Raw genomic sequence first — 22912 nt, 5'->3', positions numbered from 1 at the left:
TTTAGAGCTAAAGGTAACCTGTTATTGTTTTCCACAAAGTAAGCAACTGGAAAATGCAGTGTTAACAAAGCAATTCCTGCAAGAAAACATTGCAAAATGAGGTTACTACTTGACAAATTCCTGAAAAATGTTCAGTGAAGAACCTTGCTGAAATACAGCTGTGGTAGGAACACTGACTCCAGTAGTGAACACCATGCAATTACATTAAGGTAAACCAAAAACACCACAAGCTACTGTAAAACAGTAATGAAAATGATAAATATGTAAATTAAATGAGAAGACTTCATGGAACTTGAAATTCCCTATCTTTGTGATAGCAATTTAGAATGCATGTGAACACAGCTGAGTTACAAGAAAGAATGAGGTGACAGGGTTCAGGTGTCATTTAGGTTATCTGGGCTTGTGTAGCAGGGATTTCTTCTAGTTTGAAACAAGTTGTGTGTCTGGGAAGAAGTTCAGACTTGCAGCATTCATGATGAATTGATACATATTTTTATAAAAGTGTTCTAAGAGGAATGGGTTATGGGTGTTAGATTCCTATTAGAAGATTCTTGAATTAATTTTTGATAAAAAAAACTGAAATGTTAAAAACAAACCATCACAATTATGCCTTAGAAGTACCCTATAAGATTACTTTTGAAAAGCTCTTCTGTCCAACATTAAATTAGTGAAATGATGAAATTGATGATAAATTAATTATTAAAACCTCAGAAGGATTATGGCAGCTACCAGTAACACTGAGAATTAAGCACATGCATTCAACAAGTGTTTATTGATACTCATCAGGACTTAGTATCTGCTTGTTGAGAATGCAGTGCAATATAGATAAAACTTTGTGGGATGAATCTTACCTACTGTTCTCCGCACCAATAGGAGCATATATATCTGCACCAATAGGCAAGTCTGCATTCAAACAAAAGTTCAAATGGTTGCCCGGATGACTGTCTAGTACACTTGTTCTCCACCAGGTGTATTTCTAATGTTTTAGCTCTTGTCAGAATTCTCCTTGCCACCATTGTGTATAGGTGCTTGTTTGTATTTCATGGTTTTGGGTGTTTGCAGCTTTCACAGTACTGTACATTTATTTTTCCTAGGATGCCTTTGACTAGAGTCAAGGCTAAGAACATCAGGTTTTGTAGGAATGATTAGTGTGTTAGCAGGATGTTGATTTTTGAAGAAAAAGACATACTGTTAGTGCTGACTTGAATGGTATAATGTGTGATCTTGAGCTTAGATGTGAGAAAGTAGGGATTTCCGAAGGATTTCCTGCTTAAGTTCGTTAGTATAGGAAGTGAAGGGACTCAGATAGATTGTGCTGCCAGCTAAGGCCAAATAAAGCTGTAAAGGACAGATAATCAAATGAATAAGGTCACCAGCTGAAAACTACAGTAGTATTACAAAATATAAGTTCTTTATACAACCCTGTGGATTAATTAAGTAAACTTACTGAAAACTAACTGAAAACTAGCTTTAACATAAGTAAAATAAAAGGAAATTGGTTATTTACAGGAGCTAACAGCAGCTCAAAATAGTAGCCCTAATCAGGACAGATACTTCAGTGCTAAATGAAATGGTCGCATCAGATTAATAAGCCTCTTCAATCGCTTTTATAAAGCAGCTGAATTTAGTGAACGTTGAACTGTGGCTTCTTGGCACAGACGATGCTGACTCTTCTCCAAGCAAGAGGGAATTTCCAGGCTTAAGGTGTATACACACGTCTGGAAAAATAAGTATCCAGGTAACAGTCTTGCACTAAAGAAGCTCTCACTAGTAATTAATTAATCACAAGGGATGACTCTTATTACGGGATGAATCTTATATCAGGAGGCTAATTTATATTATTTCACAAGACAACAATGAATGAAATTTGTATATGATTCATGAAGGGAATATGCTTTACTAGGGGTTGTTAGTTAGGGACTTTTTAAGAGATGAAAATTTGAACAAGAAACATGAGAGATTCAGTTGAAGAGAAAGAAACTGGGAGTAATTGTCACAATCTGACTTAGTGCTGGGTTAAATAATGCAGTGATCAGTTGCATCAAGCTTCCTTGCTCCACTAGAAATAATAATGGTCCCACGTGATGGAGACAAAGGGCGAGAAACAAAGAGTGCATAGAGAAAGCACTGAGCACGTCCGTTTGTTATGTTAGCTGAGCTGAGACTCACCGATGTCTGGTTGGCTTGGGTTGCTTGAATCACTGGAGGCTCCTCCCCCAAGCGTACTTTGGACAACGGTTGTGAGTATCATCTGGAAAATGATGAAGACTCTCCAATGTATAGGTCAAAGAAAAGTGGATTTTAAGGACATTATATCTAAGATCTGGCCTAGCAAAACTGTACCCTCCCTATCCCTATGAAGCTTATGAGTTTAAAATTCCCACCCTTTGGTCGATTGGTGACCTTAGTTTGAAAACAACAACTGCTGCTTCCTGCTCTCCTCTTTCTCATGTGAGAAATCTACATTGTTCCTAGCTTTAAGAGAAAATTAATTTACTATTCTACTAAGAGGCAAGTAAGATAGGTCAAGCAGCAATGTTTATTTATATATATATATATATATATATATATTATATATATATATATATATATATATATATATATATATATATATATATATATATATATATATATATATATATATATATATATATATATATATATATATATATATATAATAATATACATACATACACACACACACACACACACACAGGTAGTCCCCGGCAGAAGTTCCATTCTGACGGCGTGATGATAAAAAAATTGCCTTTTGTTCATGAGACTTACCTGTCAGATATATATATAGCTGTATTCTCTGATAGTCCGGCAGAATTTCAAAACTTACGACACACGCAGTGGGAGATCAGGTGGTTAGTACCCATTCCTGCCGCTGGGAGGCGGGTATCAGGAACCATTCCCATTTTCTATTCAGATTTTCTCTGTCGCCGGTACTGTCAACACCTGTTTTCAGTACCTCCGTCTTTGGATTTCGTAAACTTGGTTGTCACTTAAGTATTTGTTTGACTTTTGGTTTTTTTACTTGGACTTGTGGCTAGGCATACGCTATTGTGGACTGTTTTGGATTTTGCTTTGTTTTTTGCTTGGATTAAGATGTCTGAATCCAGTTCTGCTAGTTACAGAGTTTGCTGTGTGCAAGACTGTAAGGTGAGGCTACCGAAAGTTTCGGTAGATCCTCACACTGTATGCTCGAGGTGTAGGGGGCATGTTTGTTTGTTTAATGATCGATGCAAGGAGTGTGAGTCTTTGCCTGATGCTAGTTGGAGGACTTATGATTCCTATGTGAGGAAGTTAGAGCGTGATAGGATCAGGAGGTCTTCCTCCAGGAGTGTATCAGTGAGTAGGAGTCAGGGTAGTGTTTTTTCACCTGCTAACCCTCCCGTAGACGTAGCTATTCCTAACCCTGTGGTGTTGCCCTCGGGCCCCGAGGTTGTGTCTGCGGAAGGAGATGCCCTGTCTGTTATTATGTCTTCCATTCGTAACCTGGAAGCTAAAATGCTCGCTCTTCAAAGTGCTGTGAAGTGCAGTGATAGTGTTTGTGCCCCTAGTGTTGTGGTGGAGGCGTCAGATCGGCTGTATAATGCCTCTAGGCCTGGACCTCTGCCGGACTCCCAGGACTCAGGGAGTGGGCAAGTCGAAAGTCGCAAGAGGGTTATGCGGACCAACCACCAATCTGGCGTCCCTTGGCAGATCCTGTTGCCTTCCCAGGCTGCCAAGGATCGTGCACGGGCACGAATCCTTAGCGATTGCTTCTTGTCTCCCGAATCTTCCTCCCCGCGTCAGGGTGGAGCTCTCGGAAGGTCTCTCGACCTTTGAAGAGAAGCTTGAGAAGGGGGACGCTTCACGTCCCTTTTCTTGTGGCGCTCTTCGCTCTTCTCTGGAGAGTTTTGACGCCTCCGCCGCAGAAGAAGACCAGGATGTCATCGGACGATGACACTTTTGAGCACGCCCGGTCGCTCCAGGAGAGAGCTGTTGCTTCCCCTGTGAGAAGGAAGAAGGCGTCCCCTCGCCCCCTCTTCTCACAGAATCAGCCCTTCTCCTGAGAAGGAGACTTCTCTACTCGGAAGCTTCTGCTAGACATGCAGCGTGCAGTTGGCTTCGTTAACGGCCCAGAAGGAGACAGATCTGTGTCGTTGTCGGAAGGATTCCTGACTGCCGATCAAGAGGTCCAAACTGTCCCCTTCTCCTTCTCCGCGTTCGTCTTCTTCTCATGCTTCGCCACCCTCTAGAAGTCCTTTGGCTCAGCGCTTTACTGGTCTCAGCAGGGATCGCCAGTTCCCTCTTGCTGACGCTTTCCATGCTGCTAGGCTTGACGCCCCTCGTTCTGGCGCTCTGCTTTTTTCTCGCCATGACGCTTCTCATGCTGCTAAGCATGACGCTCCTCATGCTGCTCCTCATGCTGCTCGGCAAGACGCTCCCCTTGCTGCTCGACCTCGTCAGGACGCTCGTCAAGACGCTTCTTGCCGAGATTTTCGACCCCTCTCGGACTTCTTCCAAGCAGAAGTCCCTTTTGCGAGTTGGACTGCAAGGGCTTAGACCTCCCGGAGTTTCTCCAATCTCTTGGTTGCTCCAGTTGAAGAAGGAGAGCTGTCAGTGTGCATCGGAACCTGCAGTTGAGGAACAGTCCTCGACTTCATCAGCTTCTTCCGATTACCAGGTCTTGACACGTTTGCTGAAGGACTTGTTTGGGGACAAGTTTCAACCCTCTGCTCCTTGCCCTCCTCCGCAGTTAACCTCATCAAAATCACAGAAGACTTCAGGTTTTGTGAAGATGGCCACGTCTCTCTGAAGAGGGCCTTTAAGAAAGTTCAGGAGTGGATGGACTCAGGAAGGCCCAGTACAAGACTTCTTTCGCCCTGCCTCCGTCAAGATTGAGTGGGAAAGCGGGGATTTGGTACGAGACGGGAGAGGATGTTGGTTTGAGAGTTCCTTCCTCTTCCCAAGGAGACTTCGCCATCCTTGTGGACGCTCCTAGGAGGTCTTTCCTTTCGTCAGCGAAGGTTTCCTGGACGTTGTCTGAAACTGATCACCATCTGAAAGGTCTCTTCAGAACAATGGAAGTTTTCAACTTTCTGGACTGGTGCCTGGGAGTCCTGGACTTGCAGGCTCAAAGCCCTGACTCCATTAGTCTGGGAGACTTATTCAGCGTCCCTAGCTTGCATGGACAAGGCTGTCAGGGATGGCTCAAGAGCTGGCTGCCCACTTCTGCACGGGGCTTTTAAAAAGAGAGCCTTATACTGCAACTTCACTGCCAAGTCGGTCTCTCCTTCACAGAGGGCAGAGTTGCTGTTTGCCCGATGTCTAGCCATCTTTTTCCCCAGTCCTTAGTCAAGGATACTGCCGCCACTTTGCAAGAGAAGGCTACTCAAGACCTCCTGGCCCAGTCTTCTAGACGTCCAGCAGTCCCTTCGACTTCTTCCCTTGGGCAGGCTTCCAAGATACAGAAGCCCTTTCGTGGAGGAGCTTCTTCGAGATCGTCCTCTCAAGGAAGAGGTCTCTCCAGAGGTAGAACCCCTTCCAAACCTAGGGGCAAGAAGTGACTCTGTGGACCTCCAGTCACCTGTTGGAGCCAGGCTTCTTTCCTTTGCAAGAGCCTGGAGAGAGAGAGGGGCGGACAACTGGTCCCTCGAAGTCATCGAAAAGGGATACAAAATCCCATTCCTCGTCTTACCTCCGTTGTGCACGAAGCCCAAGGATCTGTCGCCTTCCTATCAGCAGGAGAAGCAGCAGATTCTTTTTGACCTGCTCGAGCAGATGCTCGAGAAGAGAGCTGTGGAACAGGTCTCAGATTTACAATCCCCGGGCTTCTACAACAGGTTGTTCCTGGTCCCGAAGCAGTCAGGAGGATGGAGACCAGTCCTGGACGTCAGCAGGTTGAACCATTTCGTTCTGAAAGAGAAGTTCAAAATGGAGACGTCCCAGTCGGTTATAGGAGCCTTAAGACCAGGCGACTGGATGGTTTCTCTGGATCTCCAGGACGCCTACTTTCACGTCCCTATACATCCTCTATCAAGGAAGTACCTGAGGTTTGTCCTGCGGGGACAGGTATATCAATTCAGGGCTCTCTGCTTCGGGCTAAGCACAGCCCCTATGGTCTTCACGGTGTTAATGAGGAATGTGGCGAGATGGCTTCACCTTGCAGGGATAAGAGTCTCTCTTTATTTGGACGATTGGCTCATTCAGGCCTTGTCGATTCGAGGTGTCTGGAGGACCTTCACACGATGTTGGATTTGACGAAGTCCCTAGGACTTCTGGTGAATTTCGAAAAGTCCCATCTGACCCGACTCAGTCCATCGTTTATCTGGGGATTCAGATGGATTCAGTGGCTTTTCGAGCTTTTCCATCACAAGAAAGACAGCAACAGTGCTTAGACAAAGTTTCAGCCTTCCTAGGGAAAGAAACATGCTCGGTGAGGGAATGGATGAGTCTGCTGGGGACCATTTCATCGCTGGAGAAGTTTGTTTCCCTGGGGAGACTACGTTTCAGACCACTTCAGTTCTTCCTTGCAGAGAACTGGCAGGACAAGGAGGATCTGGAAGTTTCTCTGAAGATCTCGCCAAAGGTGAAGGATCACCTAAGGTGGTGGCTCGATCCCTCAAAGTTGGCAGAAGGCGTTTCTCTCAACCTTCAGAACCCTGACCCAGTGTTGTTTTCCACGCGCCCACATCGGGATGGGGAGCAACACTGGGGAAGAAGTGTCGGGCACCTGGAGGGGAACAAGTGTCCTGGCACATAAATCTCAAACAATTGGGGGCGATTCAGATGGCCCTACTTTTCTTCGAGGGACGAGTCACAAACCGAGTAGTATAGATCAACTCGGACAACACCATGGCCCTGGCATACCTTAAGAAACAGGGAGGAACTCACTCTCGGTCCCTGTTCGCTTTAGCAAAGGACATCCTGCTGTGGGGGGCACAGGCCCGGAATATTACGATCCTCACAAGGTTCCTTGCAGGTGTGGAGAACGTCCGTGCGGATCTTCTAAGTCGGCAACAACAACTGCTGCCGACCGAGTGGACCCTGCACCAAGAGGTTTGTCAGGGACTGTGGAGGCTATGGGGGCGTCCCTTGGTGGATCTCTTCGCGACTTCCAAGACGAAGAGGCTTCCTCTTTACTGCTCCCCTGTACTTGATCCAGGAGCGATCTCAGTAGATGCTCTTCTCTGGGATTGGACGGGATGGACGTTTATGCCTTTCCCCCGTTCAAAATCCTCGGAGAAGTCATCAGGAAGTTTGCGTCGTCGGAAGGGGCAAGGATGGCGTTGATCGCCCGTTTTGGCCTTCAAGGAGTGGTTCACAGAGGTTTTGTCCTTCCTAGTGGACTTCCCGAGAACACTGCCCATGAGAGTCGATCTACTCGGACAGCCCCACTTTGAGAGGTACCACAAAAACCTCCCCGCTCTGAGTCTGACTGCATTTAGACTATCGAGAAGCTGGCCAGAGCGAGAGGTTTTTCAAGATCAGTGGCGAGAGCTATTGCCAGAGCCAGAAGATTCTCTAACAGTAATTTGTACCAATCAAAGTGGACCGTGTTCAGGAGATGGTCAGGAAGAAGGCATTTCCTCTACCACGACCTCTGTGAGTCAGATAGCCGACTTCCTCTTGTTTCTGAGGAGTGAAGTCAAACTAGCGGTCCCGACTATCAAGGGATATAGGAGTATGCTATCAGCCGTTTTAAGCATAGAAACCTGGACCTGACTAACAACAAAGACCTTCAGGATCTATTAAAGTCATTGAAACCACGAAGTTGCCTCAGCAAAGGACTCCTTCTTGGAACTTAGATGTGGTGTTACGGTTCCTGATATCCAGTCCTTTCGAGCCTCTCCATTCTGCGACATTGAGGAACATTACCAGAAAGGCTATTTTCCTAACCGCTCTAGCGACACTCGAAGAGGGTTAGCGAACTTCAAGCCTTCAGTAAGCATATAGGCTTAAAGGGCATAATGCAGTTTGTACTTTGTCCTACTTTTTAGCAAAAACGAACCCGTCTAACCCTTGGCCCAAGAGCTTCGAAATTAAGGGTATGGCTGAGATTCTGGGTCAAGAGCCAGAGAGAATCCTGTGCCCTGTCAGGGCTCTCAAGGTCTACTTGGACAAAACGAAGGAAAGTCGAGGCCCCTCGGACAATCTATGGTGTTCAGTGAAGAGACCGGACTTACCTCTGTCGAAGAATGCACTGGCGTTCTTCCTGAGGAACACGATTAGAGAAGCCCATTTATGCTGTCAAGACACTGATTTTAAACTTCTGAAAGTCAATGCTCACGAGGTGAGGGCGGTTGCAACTTCAGTGGCTTTTTCAGAAGAATATGACACTCAGTAACATTCTGGGTGCCACATTTTGGCGTAGCAACTCTGTGTTAAGCTTCACACTACCTGAGAGATGTGAAGATGACATGCGAGAACTGCTGCTCGCTAGGACCATACGTTTCTGCAGATACAATCCTGGGGGCAGGGAGTGACACACATCCTATCGTATAGAAAATGGTTAGGAAGTGTTTTTTTATGGTTGTTGGGTCGACTGCCAGAGGCGGACTTCCCACTCTTTAGCTTTAGTTTTGCTATCCTAACTTAGTTAGGCTTGGTCAGGTGTTGTTTTTACTTCGTTTGCCCTCATTGTATGGTCAGTATGGTCTAGTCACATCGTGGTCACGCCCCCGTTGACAGATCATCTAGAACTCACCAGCTGGAGACTCTAGTAAAGCAGAAGCGGACTTGGGTGACAGTAATCACGAAGTCAGCTATGCTAACAGGTAAGGAACCAAGGTGTCAATCACCTACATGTATTGTGTTTCCTAAATCCTATTCTGTCTGTACCCACCTCCAATGGTGGTATTCAGCTATATATATATCTGACAGGTAAGTCTCATGAACAAAATGATATTTTAATGATAAAATAAAGTTTGTTCATACTTACCTGGCAGATATATATATTCATAGTGCCCGCCCACCTCCCCTCAAGAGACAGTGGCACTAGAAAATCTGAATAGAAAATGGGAATGGTTCCTGATACCCACCTCCCAGCGGCGGGAATGGGTACTAACCACCTGATCTCCCACTGCGTGTGTCGTAAGTTTTGAAATTCTGTCGGACTATCAGAGAATACAGCCATATATATACTGCCAGGTAAGTATGAATAAACTTATTTGTCATTAAAATATCATATTTTATTGTCTGCTTGTTAGGTACTGTATATTTCCGTGTACAAGATGACCTTTAAATCATAAAATTCACCCCTAAAAATTGGGGGTCGTCATATACTACCATTCTAAAAATCAAACCTCGAATTCTAAGTGATGTTTACCAGTAGGCTAGTCTGGCCTCGGTGCGATAACCACCGACATGCATGAAAAGATTCACGTTACGAAATAAAGTGGTAATAAAGGTAATAAAACCATTTTTGCCTTATATACTGTTGGCTTATCTTCATAATAAATAGCCTATTCAAGGAATAATTCCATATTAATGAAATCAACTTTTATCTATGCGAGGCCAGCCAGTTGAAAAAATCTAAATACCTAGTTATGGTTGCGCTCACAGCAACCTTTATTTTTTGTTAATGTTAATATTCATTTTCATTAAAAATCCAGGCTGGTTGTAACTGTTGAAAACAATTTAGTCATACTAACGATAATTATGTAAATGGGGCAGATAAGAGTAATTTTTTAGAAGAATCGTGCAAATGATAATACAAGCATCAAATTTGGCATAATTGTTCTCCAAGGATGCTGATCAAATCTGCCCGATTGGCCAATTGAAAATCCAAGATGGCGGCCATTTTGAAGATGGCCACCAAAATAACCACCCGAAGTAGATGTTTTGCTTAGAAATATTTGTAGCTGTCTGATTTGCATGATCTAAGTGTGGATTCCTGTGTTTTGAAGCCTGCTGAACTATATTTTCCTGTTTAAAAAGCACTCTGAGACATATTTCTCAAGATGACCACCAAGATGTTTGTCTTTCTTTACATAAGTTTTGTCCCACCTAGTACATTTTCAAAGTTAGCATAGCCCTTTGTTGGCCGATTTTGAGCTAGACCGTCATTCGATGGGCGGAGTTCGATTCCACCGGCCCGGCTGATGAAGAGTTAGAGGAATTTATTTCTATAGAAATTATTTCTCTGTTTGATTCCACAATAAGCTGTATCCCGTGCTAAGTAACTGTTCTTAGCCACGTAAAAATAAGTCTAATGCAGCTAGGAGAGCTGTTAATCAGCTCAGTGGTCTGGTAAAACTAAGCTATACTTACTTACTCAAAGTTAGCATACTATGCTGCTGTTTCTCGATCTGCTACTGTTCACATATGCAGCTGCAGAGTGATGTGCAGGGAAGCTCTGCCGGAGAGCACTTGCATCTTCCTTTGCAAACCTTCTTACAGAAGCACTTCATCAATTCTTGACAGCTTGCTGCAGTTGGTGGTAGTGTTGTCCAGTGTATCTGCCATGCTTCTCCTTTCTGTGTCCACCCCCATTCAGCTGGACTGCTCATGTGTGGATTACAGTGGGTTGCCTGGCCCCAGATGATCCCAGCCTGGTAGGCTGCACGCTTTGCATGTTCTCTGAGGGCTGCCTTTGTTGGTGGAATTGAGTTGTGCAGCCTCTGCTTGCGGGCAAACAGATCTAGTCTTGCTTCGTCCACAGCAGTGGCAGCACTTGATCTGTCGTACATGAGGACAACGAATCTTTCCAGCCTCTGCATGTCAAGATCACGAATCAATGTTGGATGCTGGCTGAGACTGATGAATGTTTCAGTAATATCATCAAATACATTCCAAGTCTTCCATGCTGATTTCTTCGCTTTCCCACGGAAGGCAGACATGATGTCACATCCAGTGAATGCGTGAAAGTAGGGGATTCCTCTAGCTTTCTCAATCCCAATTGCAGAAACTACCTCTTGAACTGGAATCCATCGCATATAACAACACAAGTGTTCTAACCTTAACTTCCTTAATGCATGATCAGTCCCATAATAAATCCACAGTGCTTGGCATAGCACACTACTCCCCCTTCATTATTTTGTTTTTTGTGCTTCTGTGTCAGTTTTGTTGCTTCTATACGCTTGATTCACTTACTTGAAACTGACACTACAGTAATGTTTGTTGTAGGATTGTTGAGTGGTTATCAGTGAGTCTATGTATTCCCGGTTTTATTTATTTATTCTTTTAGGGATTTGAAGTTACTCATTCGTTCGGGGTTCAGTTATTTTGATTATTTCTTTTACATCGTTTATTATATATACATTTCATTTAATCATAACTACATTGTAGTGCTGAAAGATACTCGTAACTCATAGTCGAAGCGCTTGGGCTATGCCCTAAATTTTCTAATCCACCAATCCACTTATAGTATATTACCTTCCAATATCAATAATTATCGCATATCTTACTCAAGGTATTGCATATTGTACAAGAGATTCAAATATTTGTGTTTCTACGATCATTATCATACTACTGGGAACCTTGCTATTATGTCTGATGTCATAGTTTACGTCACAACTAGCGCCTCTCTGGGTGCTTAATAAATTTAGCTTATCCACATTAGACATCACTGCATATTTTTGCCAATTAGGCTGTGGCTTCAAATAGTTATTTCCAAAATACGATCCATATCTGATGCTTTGGTAAGATTTTATTGATGAAAATCTATTAGACATGGCCCTGAAATGCGCAGTAGTATTCTCTTGATTGTAAGAATACATGGTAGTTAATCATGAGAACACTCAGGATAATCAGGGAAGGGGTTAATGGAACAGGTTCTTCTTCCTTCTGCAGCAAAAATTCTTACTAGGCAGAATAGGTGCGCAGAACAAAATTTTGAACTTAGGGGTGGCAATGGAAGTGCCAGACACAATTTTAACTTTTTACCTTGTCTGTTCATATCCCTAAATATTCTTAACTTGAATGTTCGTAAGTAGGGTGGTGACTGTAATAAAAATTTTTATGATAAAGCTGTTTGGATACTCATCTACTGTTAAGGTGGAAACCCTCTCATCTCCTCATGTCTTAGTAGGTGGTCATGAAAACTTCTGATAAGAACACAAACATTCTAACACCAATTCATGGGGAAACAGGTGATTACAAAGAGTCCACATCAGGGTCAGCCAGGCAGTATTCTATTGTTTATTTTGAATGCTGATCTCTCTTAGTGCTGCAAAGATACAAGATAGCTTACATTAGGTAAGTATCCAAACAATTTTATCATACACATTTTTATTTTGTTTCTACAAAAATCTCACTCTGACTTTCCCACTCAAAAACATAGTTCTGGAGGGAATTGTTCTTAGAAGCACTCTCTTTATGCCAGCAATAAGTGACATCAGGTCAACAGCCATTTAGAATCAAAAGTTATATTTGCAAGGGGAATTTTGTGTTAAGCATAAGACATGCCGAACGTATTATCAATCATGCTATAAAGTGGTAAAGAAAGATAAATGATCCTCATCAGTAGGTTCCTAATTCTCCTAAGACTGCAGCAGTTTTGTTGTACAAAAAAGTAAAAAAAAAATTAAGTGATTAAAAGATTAAAGATCATCACATAGATATAAGTCAAATAGGAAACTCCTGAGGTATAATGTCTGATGCACATGTTAATGTTGTAAATATAATCAACAGTATTAAGTTTAGGATAAAAAGAAATTCTGCAGACCCTCTTATAATTTTTATATTAACCCACTTATAACATTTTTAAGAAGATATAATTTAATTAGTAAAATATAAACCCAAGATAAATCCATTGGACCTGCCCTGTGAGAGTTTAATAAACCAGCTCAGTTGTCTGGATAAATTAATTAATAATGACTATTATAATTATAATAATGAAGACCAGTGTCATGTTTTTATTGTTAATCATATTTTTTCAGGATATTGGTGTTTCTAAAGATCTAAATGATCAGTTTAGAAAACATTTAGCAAGTAGTAATGAGCCATTAGATTTGGACTTCTCGATACAAGTACTTTCATCGGGTTCCTGGCCTTTCCAACAATCTCAAACTTTCACACTCCCTCATGAGGTAACAAAATATTGTATGCATTGCTAAGTATATAAACATTTCTGGAATTCATTCAATTAATGCTTTAAAAGACTTATTTTTCTGTCTGTGTGTACAGTTATTTCTTGGGTTATTTTTATTATTTAAGCACTTTGTTTTCCCAACAGCTGGAACGAAGTGTGTCAAGGTTCACAACCTTTTACTCCAGCCAACACAGTGGTCGTAAGCTCAACTGGTTATTCCATTTGTCGAAGGGAGAAATCGTCACTAATTGCTTTAAAAATAGGTTAGTGTAACCTTTTGCCATAACTACTCCGTGTATGGTATATTCCTGATGTACTTTTTTTTTTTTTTTTTTTTTTTTTTACAAATGTTGTCTCCAAGTTGTATTGATTGCTCATAACTTTGCCATTAAGAAATTAAGCAGTGGTCAAGTTTGGCCCAGTGAAAAATGGGTTATCACAGGGCGCGAAAGTTGGAAGGGATGAGCTGTACAATGCCAAAGTGGAATGTAAGTCTGGTATGTTTTGGCCTTAGAGTGTATCTGGATTAGTCAACATTTAGACTTGAGAGATATGCCCAGGTTAAACAACTTCAGTCTTGAATATCTAGAAAATTGCTTGTTAACAAGTAAAAGCAACTTAGATATTATTTTACCGTACAGTGCACCCCGCCTATTCACGGTTCAGGATTCTCAGCTTCACCTATTCCCGGATTTCTCTGTGGAATGTATATACTCATTATTTGCGGAAAATTCGCCCATTCACAGTAATTTTCACTGAGAAATATTCACTAAGTACTATATTTTCATATTTTCATGACTAAATGCACTTTTTGTGATAAAACTATTAAAATACTCGTGTATAAGCATTTTTAGACGTTTTTGTACTGCACCCCCCGCAAATATAGGGTGTTTACTGTATACACATTATTCGCGAAAATTTCCCTATTCACTGTATTTTTCTTAGAGAAATATTCACAAATTACTGTATGTTCATATCACTTCATTGACCAAATGCACTTTTTGTGATAAAACTGTAAAAATATTCAGGTATAAGCATTTTTAGAGGGTTTTTTGGTGTTTTGAACTATCAAAATAGGCAGCTTAAGCATTTTTAGAGGGATTTTAAGTATTTGCGGATGTTAGTGGTACGCATGCCCACAAATACCGGGGGGTCGATTGTAGTTAGATATTTTACCTAAATGTTCTTTAGTTTATTGACATCTGCTACAGCATTATATAGCTTTTTTTAATGCCCTTAGTTTTTTTAACAGTGATTCAGGTATTTCGTGGAGTTCAGGATAGTGAATTTCTATTTTTAGATTTTTATAAAAATTTGGGTTATTGCCACTTCTGGACCTGTTTGTGCTCCAACTTCATTACATTCAGTGTCATTTATTATTAGATTTAGAATCGATAGATCCCTTTTGGGTTACATCCTGTTGTATACCATGTGTATCGTATCATATCGTAGGTAGTGTGAAAGGTTCTCGGCATTCACCTTTGAACCAGAGTTGCATTCTTTTCTGCCTTGTACGTATCCTTTTCCTTGGTCTATTCCCACCTGTGAGCTGTTGAACTTTTACATTGTTGTCCCAATTTTCACTTGCTTAGTGAGAGAAGATACGGACAGTGTAACAAAGAACCCATACCCATTTGACAGGGCAGTTATATAGGTGTTCATGGAAATCCTTGATTAAATAAAAAATGTTTAAGATTGGTCATCTTATTCATTTCACAAATATAAAATTAGCCATAAGACTACTCAGTAATTATATATAATGAATTTGAGTACAGCTGAAGCTTATCCATCAAAGAATAAACATTAACGTTATTTGATGGAAAAATGTCCCCTCCACTATGTAAATGCATTTTGGAAAGTTGATGGATCCTGCATATGGCCCCAACTTCCTTATCTCTAGAACTTTTGATTCATTATTTTAAGCACTTAGTCATATGAGTGTTCTTGACCCAAAAAGTTTAATATACAAGTTCTAGAGTTTACTCTTGAGATAGAAATTAATTTCATAAAGATATGAAAAGTTATTACTGAGTGGATCTTTTCGATTTGTTTTAAGAGGCAGTAATTTCTGATAGTTTTTTTATTTCATTAAAGAAAATTGACACTTTCATTTCATCAATAATATTACTGAAACTAAGGTCATGTTCCAACCATAAGTTTTGAAAATATAAGGTAGTCTGGTTAAAAAACTTCCCTTCAGTATTAATGCAAATTCTAGTCAGTATTCTTTGCTGTCATTGTTGTCTTTGTAGTATCTTTGCAGGTGAGTGTAAGCCAAGTGCCTGTTCCAAAGAGTGGCAAATCTACAGACTGCAGTAACTACAGGCCAATTGCTATTCTCACTGTGCTCTCCAAAGTTGTGGAAAACTTATTTTCATATATGTAACTTACCAAGTAATTACATAGCTCTACTTTTCTACTTGCGCCACAGTTAAAATTTTGAAGTTCGTGGTAGCAATTCGTTTGTTTATAGTGTAACTAACTATCCTGCCCTCTATCGGGGAACAATAGGTACAACAAAACAGAGATAGTCACTTGTTTTCTCCCGGCTTCGACGTCAACATTGAATGTTTTGGTGTTGAATTTGAGGTTTTTTCTTCGCTTTTCCCAAGGATTTGGTGAAGTACTGATTATTTTGGTAGCTTTTCAGCTTAGACTAGTTGATTTTTGCAATTTTTTTTCTTGATGTCCAATTCCAGTTCATCAAATATTAGATACTGTAGGGAGTCTTGCAAGACCCAGATGACCAAAGTAACCTATGATAGTCATATGATCTGTGCAAAATGTAGAGGACAAGAGTGTTCAGTAGATCTCCTTGTGCTGAATGTGATGGATGGGATGAGAAGAAATGGAAGGTTCTTAGGTCTCATTTGGATAAATTAGATAGAGATAGGAAGAGGAAGGTGGCTGTCAGAGCTGAAAGTAGAGCTCAGAGTGTAGAACCTGTTACTAACATTCAACTTGCTGACTGTAACATTTCTTCTTCTCCTGCCCTTGTTTTATCCCCAATCCTTAGCCCTCCTAATAATTCTCCATCAGCTCCTATTCCTGGCTCTCATGCCTCCGAACCCGGTGCCGTAACCATCCTCGAGAGTAAGTTTGATTGCAGATTCGATCTTGTGGTTAATACTGTATCAAAGTTGGGTGAATTGCTTAAGATTCTAATGGATGAAGTGCAGAGTAATAAGCAAGTGCCAGTGGAGGAGGCGGCTGTCCGTCCTGCTGATGCTCCCAGACAAAGGTCACTGTCACACTCCCCTGATCCTGGGAATAGACATACTGGAAGTCCGAAGGAGGTCAGCGGGGTTTGCCCATAGGCAGTCGCCCCCCATCTGATTCAGTGGTTCATGGTTCTGACAGCTGTAGGAGAGGCGTTTTCGGCTCTTCCCGGTAGAATCTCATCCCTTGAAGAGACGTCATGGTAGAGAGGCCTCCCCTATTCACTGAAGCGTGCTAGAGACCCTTCTGCTAGCCCACAACTGGGTTGCAGTACGTGGTGCAGCCCTGTTCGCCATTTGCCCAAGCATTCTCCTGCAGAACTTCAGTACTCGGCTCATAAACGCTCTTCTAAGAAACGCTCATCCTCTTGGTACCCACATGAGCAACCAGATTGTTCGCCAGAGCACCTCCCGGTCTTTGAGCCCCTGTCTTGTACTCCCAAGCACCTGTTTTGGACTCCAAAGCTCCCGCCTCGCTCCCCCGAGCACCTGCTTCGGGTCGGCTCAGCTGCAACTGACCGCCCAAAGTCTAGTGAGTGCCTACCTTCGTCTTCTTCACCCTCTCCTGTTATAAGACGTACTGGGCTTACTTCATAAGGCTCCTACTTCTCATAAGCCTTCTCAAGACCTTTCGTTGTCTCCTGTTTCTTCAGCGGAGGAGGAAGTAGTAAAAGAACCTCCTCCTACAGCATATGCTTCCCTGATGAGGTATTTTTTGACAACCTTCCCCTCTCACATCCAACCAGCTGCTCCAGTGTTACCCGCTTCCACATTTCTGGTGGGAAACCAAGCTGATTCTAGTTCGCACCTACCTAAGATGGTTCTCTCTTCGTCTGCTAGAAGGGTGCTCGAGGTAGAGGATTGGTTGTCTGTGAAGAGGGAGCAAGGGAAGGCCACTTTGCCTTTCCCCCTGAAAGACTGGTGGCCAGATCTCTCCTACTCAACTGGAGAAGCTCCATCCTTGTGGGGTGCTGCCTCTTCCCTAGTGACTTCTCAGGTCTGATAGACTCGGCTCGACATTCAGCATTTTCATTGGCTAAGGTTTTCATCGCTTCCTCGGAGTTCGACCACCTTGTGAACCACTTATTCAAAGTCCTAGAAGTGTTTAGCTTTCTGGACCGGTCAATAGGAGTGCTTGCTATGAAAATTGAAGATCATGACGTTTTAGCGACCAACTTGTCAGCGGATTGGCCGGGTGTGTTATCCTGTGCAGATATAGCAGTGAGAGATGGCCCTTATGAATTAGCTTTTCTTTTTGCCATCGGAGTATTGAAGAGGAGTGAGTTGTGGTACTCCTTCACCATGAAAGGAGTGATGTCTATCCAAAAGTCAGTGCTTTTGTACTCTCCCTTAGACAAACAGTATTTGTTTCCTCAATCGGTGGTTAAGGAAATTGTCACCAATTTGCAGAAAAATCAACCCAAGACCTGCTTGCCAATCATTGAAGCGTCGCAAGGATCTTTCTGCCTTTTCTGTTAAATCTGTCTATCTGCAGCAGCATCCATTTCAGGGGGCAGACAGTTTCTCGAGGCCCCTCTCCAAGGTGTGGTTCTCTGCAAGGTCCATCAAGAGGACCTCAGCCAAGACTTCTACCAAAAAGTGACTCCCCTATTCTTCGTGCACCTATGGGGCCAGACTCTCCCTCTTCTGGAAGAGATGGAGTGCCAGAGGTGCGGAACCTTGGATGGTCAAGGTTCTTAAAGAGGGTTACTCGATCCCTTTCTTAAAGTACCCTCCTCTTGTGAATTTGCCGATCACATTGACGGCTTACTCGGAGGGCTCTGAGAAGTTTGTAGCTCTCACAGAGGAAATGACATCCCTCTTAAGAAAAAGGGTCACATAGAACTGGTGGTGGACCAGACTTCAAGGGGATTCTACAACCGCTTGTTCGTGGTCCCCAAGTCATTTGGTGGATGGAGACCTGTCCTCAACGTAAGTGCTTTGAACTTCTAACATACAGCAGACCAAATGAAGTTCAAAACGGATACAAATCAGTCAGTGTTATTCTCCATCCAGCAGGGTGACTGGATGACAACACTCGACATGCAGGATGCGTATTTCCACATTCCAGTACATCCAGAGTCCAGGAAATACCTGAGGTAAGTCTTCATGGGCAGATTCTTGTAGTTTCATTCTCTGTGTTTTAGTCTCCACTGCCCCACAGGTATTCATGCGAGTCCTCTCTCCCTTCACGAGATAGCTGCATCTCCTAGGTATCAACATAAGCTTATACCTAGACGACTGGCTCCCCCACTCCCCGTCACAGGAGCATTGCATGAAGGATCTGCAGGATACCCCCTCCTTGCCGAGGAACATGGACTTTTAATAAATCAAGAGAAGTCTCAACTAGCCCCAGCTCAGGAGATTCTATGTTTGGGGATGAGGATCAACTCTCTGAGTTTTTGGGCTTATCCCTCCCCAAAGAGGATAGAGTCCTGCCTTCAGTCAGTACAGGACCTTCTTTCGCTGAACAGATGAGTCTGCTGGGAACCTTCTCATCCATGGAACAGTTTGTGAAGCTAGGAAGACTTCATATGAGGCCCCTTTAGTTCTCTCTACAAGCAAGCTGGGACAGAAGGAAGCAACTGGACACAGTGATGTTCCCAATTACGAACAAGACAAAGGAGGATCTCCAGTGGTGGATGTCCAGGGAAAGACTTTTAGAGAAGTGTCCAAATCTGGGGCCCTGAAAGACCAGGGTTGAGTTTTGGAAGCTTCATTGGAGCAAAAGAAGCTGCCCATAAATGTCAAAGCATTCATCTGACCAGAACCATGGAGGTACATTCAACCACCAGGCTCTCTCCTATATCAAGGTCAGGCGGAACCCACTTGTTCCCCCTTTGTCAAGAAAACGTTGCTTTTGGGCAGACCAGATTAACCACCAGGTTCATCCAAGGGAAGATGAACGTCTTGGCAGACGGATTAAGTCGACGAGGTCAAATCCTCCTGATAGAGTGGACCCTGAATTTGAGTATCTGCAACAGTCTCTGGAAGTTGTGGGGCAGGCCAACAGTGGACCTGTTTGCCACATTGAAGAACTACCATCTTCCTCTATTTTATTCACCAGTCTCGAACCCTCAGGCATGGGCAACAGATGCCATGCTGATAGACTGGTTGAACCTGGACCTCTATGCCTTCCCCCATTCAACATGGGGTGTTCTCAATAAGTTCAAGATGCACAGCAAGGTATCGATGACCCTGATAGCACCCTTTTGGCCTTCTAAAGCTTCGTGTGGACTTCCAAGGTTACTGCCTCTTAAGTTCACGTGTTCTTAGGCAGCCCCATCTTTGGAAATTCCATCAAGGACTATCTGCTCTAGCTATGACAGGCTTCAGACTGTCCGGAGACTTGTCAGAGCGAAGGGTTTTTCAAAGCAAGCTGTAGAAACTATTTCTAGATGGAGACGTAAGTCTACCAACCCTACCAGGCCAAGTGGGCTATCTTCCGCAGGTGGTGCAGCAGCAAAAACATTTCGTCTGCTAAAACCATTATAACCCAAATAGTGGACTTTCTTCCTTTTCTCAGACCTCCAAGGGACTCCATTGACTATTAGGGGCTACAGGTCTATGCTGGGATAAGTTTTTAAGCATAGAGGAGTGAACTTGTCCTCTAATAAAGACCTGACGGATTTGATTAAGTCTTTCGAGGCTACTAAACAGGTGAAGGATGACTGTGTCATGGAACCTGGATATAGTACTTAAATGGTTAATAGGTCCTGCCCCTGAGCCTCTTCGTACCATTTCACTCAAGAATATGACCAAGGAGACTTTTTCTAGAAGCTTTGGCCACTTAAAAACCTCATGGATATGGACCAGAGGAGGAGGAAAGAGTCTTTTGCTTAGTGAGGGTGCTGAGGTATTACTAAGACAGGGCGAAAAGGATCAGAGGCACTGCCAGTAACCTCTGATGTTCTGTGAAGAACCCATTGAAACCCATGTCTAAGATTGTGCTGTCATTTTTTCTTAGAAGTCTTATCATTGAGGCGTGCACTCTCAAATAGAAGAAGTCTTATCATTGAGGCGCATGCTCTCAAATAGAAGGTGACTCCTTGCCTTCCTTTAAGGTGAGAGCGCACAATATTAAGCCTGACGCCACTTTGTATGCCTTTAGGCGTAATATGTCGCTCTTGGCAGTTCTCCAGTCAACATACTGGAAATGCAATTCCATTTTTGCCTCACTATTTAAAAGAAATTGAAACAACACATGAAAATTGCAGTACTTATGTCTTTTGTCGGTGGCTGTTTTCTCAGGACCTCCAAGGAACTCTCCATTGACTATTAGGGCCTACAGGTCTATGCTGGGATCAGTTTTTAAGCATAGAGGAGTGAACTTGTCCTCTAATAAAGACCTGACGGATTTGATTAAGTCTTTCGAGGCTACTAAACAGGTGAAGGATGATTGTGTCATGGAACCTAGATGTAGTACTTAAATGGTTAACGGGTCCTGCCTTTGAGCCTCTCCATACCATTTCATTCAGGAATTTGACCAAGAAGACTCTCTTTCCAGTAGCCTTGGCCACTGCCAAGAGGGTAAACAAGTTACAGGCTGTTGAGAAGCACATTGGTTTTTCTAAGGGAGATGCTGTCTGCACCTTCGTGCGTGGCATCCTAGCTAAGAACGAGTCCCCTTCTAATCCCTGCCCACGCTCATTCTCAATTTATATGCCTTTAGGCATAATGTCACTCTCAGTAATTCTCCAGTCAGCATACTGGAAATGCTATTCCATTTTTGCCTTGCACTATTTAAAAGAAATTGAAACAGCTTATGAAAATTGCAGTACTTAGGTCTGTTGTCGGTGGCTGGCTTGGTGTTGGGGGAGGAAGCATAGGAAGCAACCCTTCCTATCCGTAACTTTTTCACCTTGAATTTTTTGGGTGTCAAGTTCTTTTGGGGAGCCTTGGGGGGTACTTGTAACCAGAGTGCCCACCAGTGTGTGATAGTGGTTGGTTCACCTTGAATTTTTTGGGTGTCAAGTTCTTTTGGGGAGCCTTGGGGGGTACTTGTAACCAGAGTGCCCACCAGTGTGTGATAGTGGTCAACCAGGCCAAGTGGGCTATCTTCTGCAGGTGGTGCAGCAGCAATAACATCTCATCTGCTAAAACCACTTTAACCCAAATAGCGAACTTTCTTCCTTTTCTCAGGACATCCAAGGAACTCTCCATTGACTATTAGGGCCTACAGGTCTATGCTAGGATCAGTTTTTAAGCATAGAGGAGTGAACTTGTCCTCTAATAAAAACCCGATGGATTTGATTAAGTCTTTCGAGGCTACTAAACAGGTGAAGGACGACTGTGTCATGGAACCTGAATGTAGTACTTAGATGGTTAACGGGTCCTGCTTTTGAACCTCTTCGTACCATTTCACTCAAGAATTTGACCAAGAAGACACTCTTTCTAGTAGCCTAGGCCACTGCCAAGAGGGTAAGCAAGTTGCAGGCTGTTGACAAGCACATTGGTTTTTCTACTGTCTACACCTTCGTGCTTGGCATCCTAGCTAAGAACAAGTCCCTGTCTAATCCCTGCCCACGCTCATTCTCAATTGTATGCCTTTAGGCATAATGTGTCTTTCTCGGCAATTCCCCAGTCAACATACTGGAAATGCAATTCCATTTTTGCCTCACACTATTTAAAAGAAATTGAAACAATGTATGGAAATTGCAGTACAGTACTTAGGTCTGTTGGTGGCTGGCACGGTGTTTTGGGGAGGAAGCATAAGAAGCAACCCTATCTGTAACTACTTCGCCTTGAATTTTTTGGGTGTCAAGTTCTTTTGGGGAGCCTTTGAGGGTACTTGTACCCAAAGTGCCCACCAGTCTGTGATAGTGGTATGATGGTTTTTAATGTTTATTGTTGTTGGTCTGGGTAACTATTTTATTTGGTCTATTGTATTTTGGTACAGTGCCCAGGGCAAGGGCAGCTTTTTCTCTGTTGCTTTATGGGTGTTCTGGAGACTCCACTCCAAAGCCCCCTCTTAAAAGTAGGGACTTACCACTGCTATTCCGCTAAGTCGCTACAGGTCATGATGAGCACAGACTAAGGCAGTAATCATCTACTGTGGCTCTCTTACCAGATAAGGTTGCAACAAGCATTTTATGAATGCTAACAGATTTTTATGTTGCAAATTCATCCTCATATCTGTTTTTGGAACAGAATACTTTCAGGCCAGCCCTCTGAGAGCTGTTAATCAGTTCAGTGGTATGTTTAAACTATTTTGATAATAAAATAATGGAACAGAATATGTGCGTTTATCCCACCACCTATCAATGTGGGATTTAGCTATATAATTACTTGGTAAGTTATAGACCGTTAACCCCCCTTGTATTCGCGGTCTCAAGAGACTGGCCTGTTCTCGAATTTCTCATTTGAACATATATGCATTATTTGGTGAAAATTCGCCCATTTGCGGTATTTTTCACTGAGAAATATTCACCAATTACTGCATTTTCATGTCATTAAAATACTCAGGTACCCAGGTAGTGCTCGAGTTACGATAATTCACCTTACGATAATTCGATTTTGCAATGGGGTAAGCAATTAATACTGATACGACAATATTTATAAAATATTTTTAAATTTAGCGCGGGTGCAGGCAGTATCGTACAATCAGGCAGCGAGAGAGACCAAATTACAATAGACCAACTTCTTTTCCTCCATCTCTTTCTCCCATCTT

General features: G+C 42.8%; 1 protein-coding gene across 1 annotated transcript in view; it reads left to right on the top strand.

The window, feature by feature from the left end:
* Cul1 (cullin 1) overlaps positions 1-22912 on the top strand; it is a 191129-nt gene that overhangs the window by 129265 nt on the left and 38952 nt on the right. Inside the window, exons 13-14 of the mRNA XM_067123913.1 lie at positions 12873-13022; positions 13169-13287. Coding sequence (XP_066980014.1) covers positions 12873-13022; positions 13169-13287 — 269 coding nt within the window. The remainder of the gene's footprint in view (positions 1-12872; positions 13023-13168; positions 13288-22912) is intronic.

Source organism: Macrobrachium rosenbergii, chromosome 21 (genome assembly GCF_040412425.1).
Source record: "Macrobrachium rosenbergii isolate ZJJX-2024 chromosome 21, ASM4041242v1, whole genome shotgun sequence".
NCBI classification, from domain to species: domain Eukaryota; kingdom Metazoa; phylum Arthropoda; class Malacostraca; order Decapoda; family Palaemonidae; genus Macrobrachium; species Macrobrachium rosenbergii.
The sequence above is the reverse complement of the archived record's forward strand: the minus strand, read 5'-3'. Positions and strand labels throughout refer to the sequence as shown.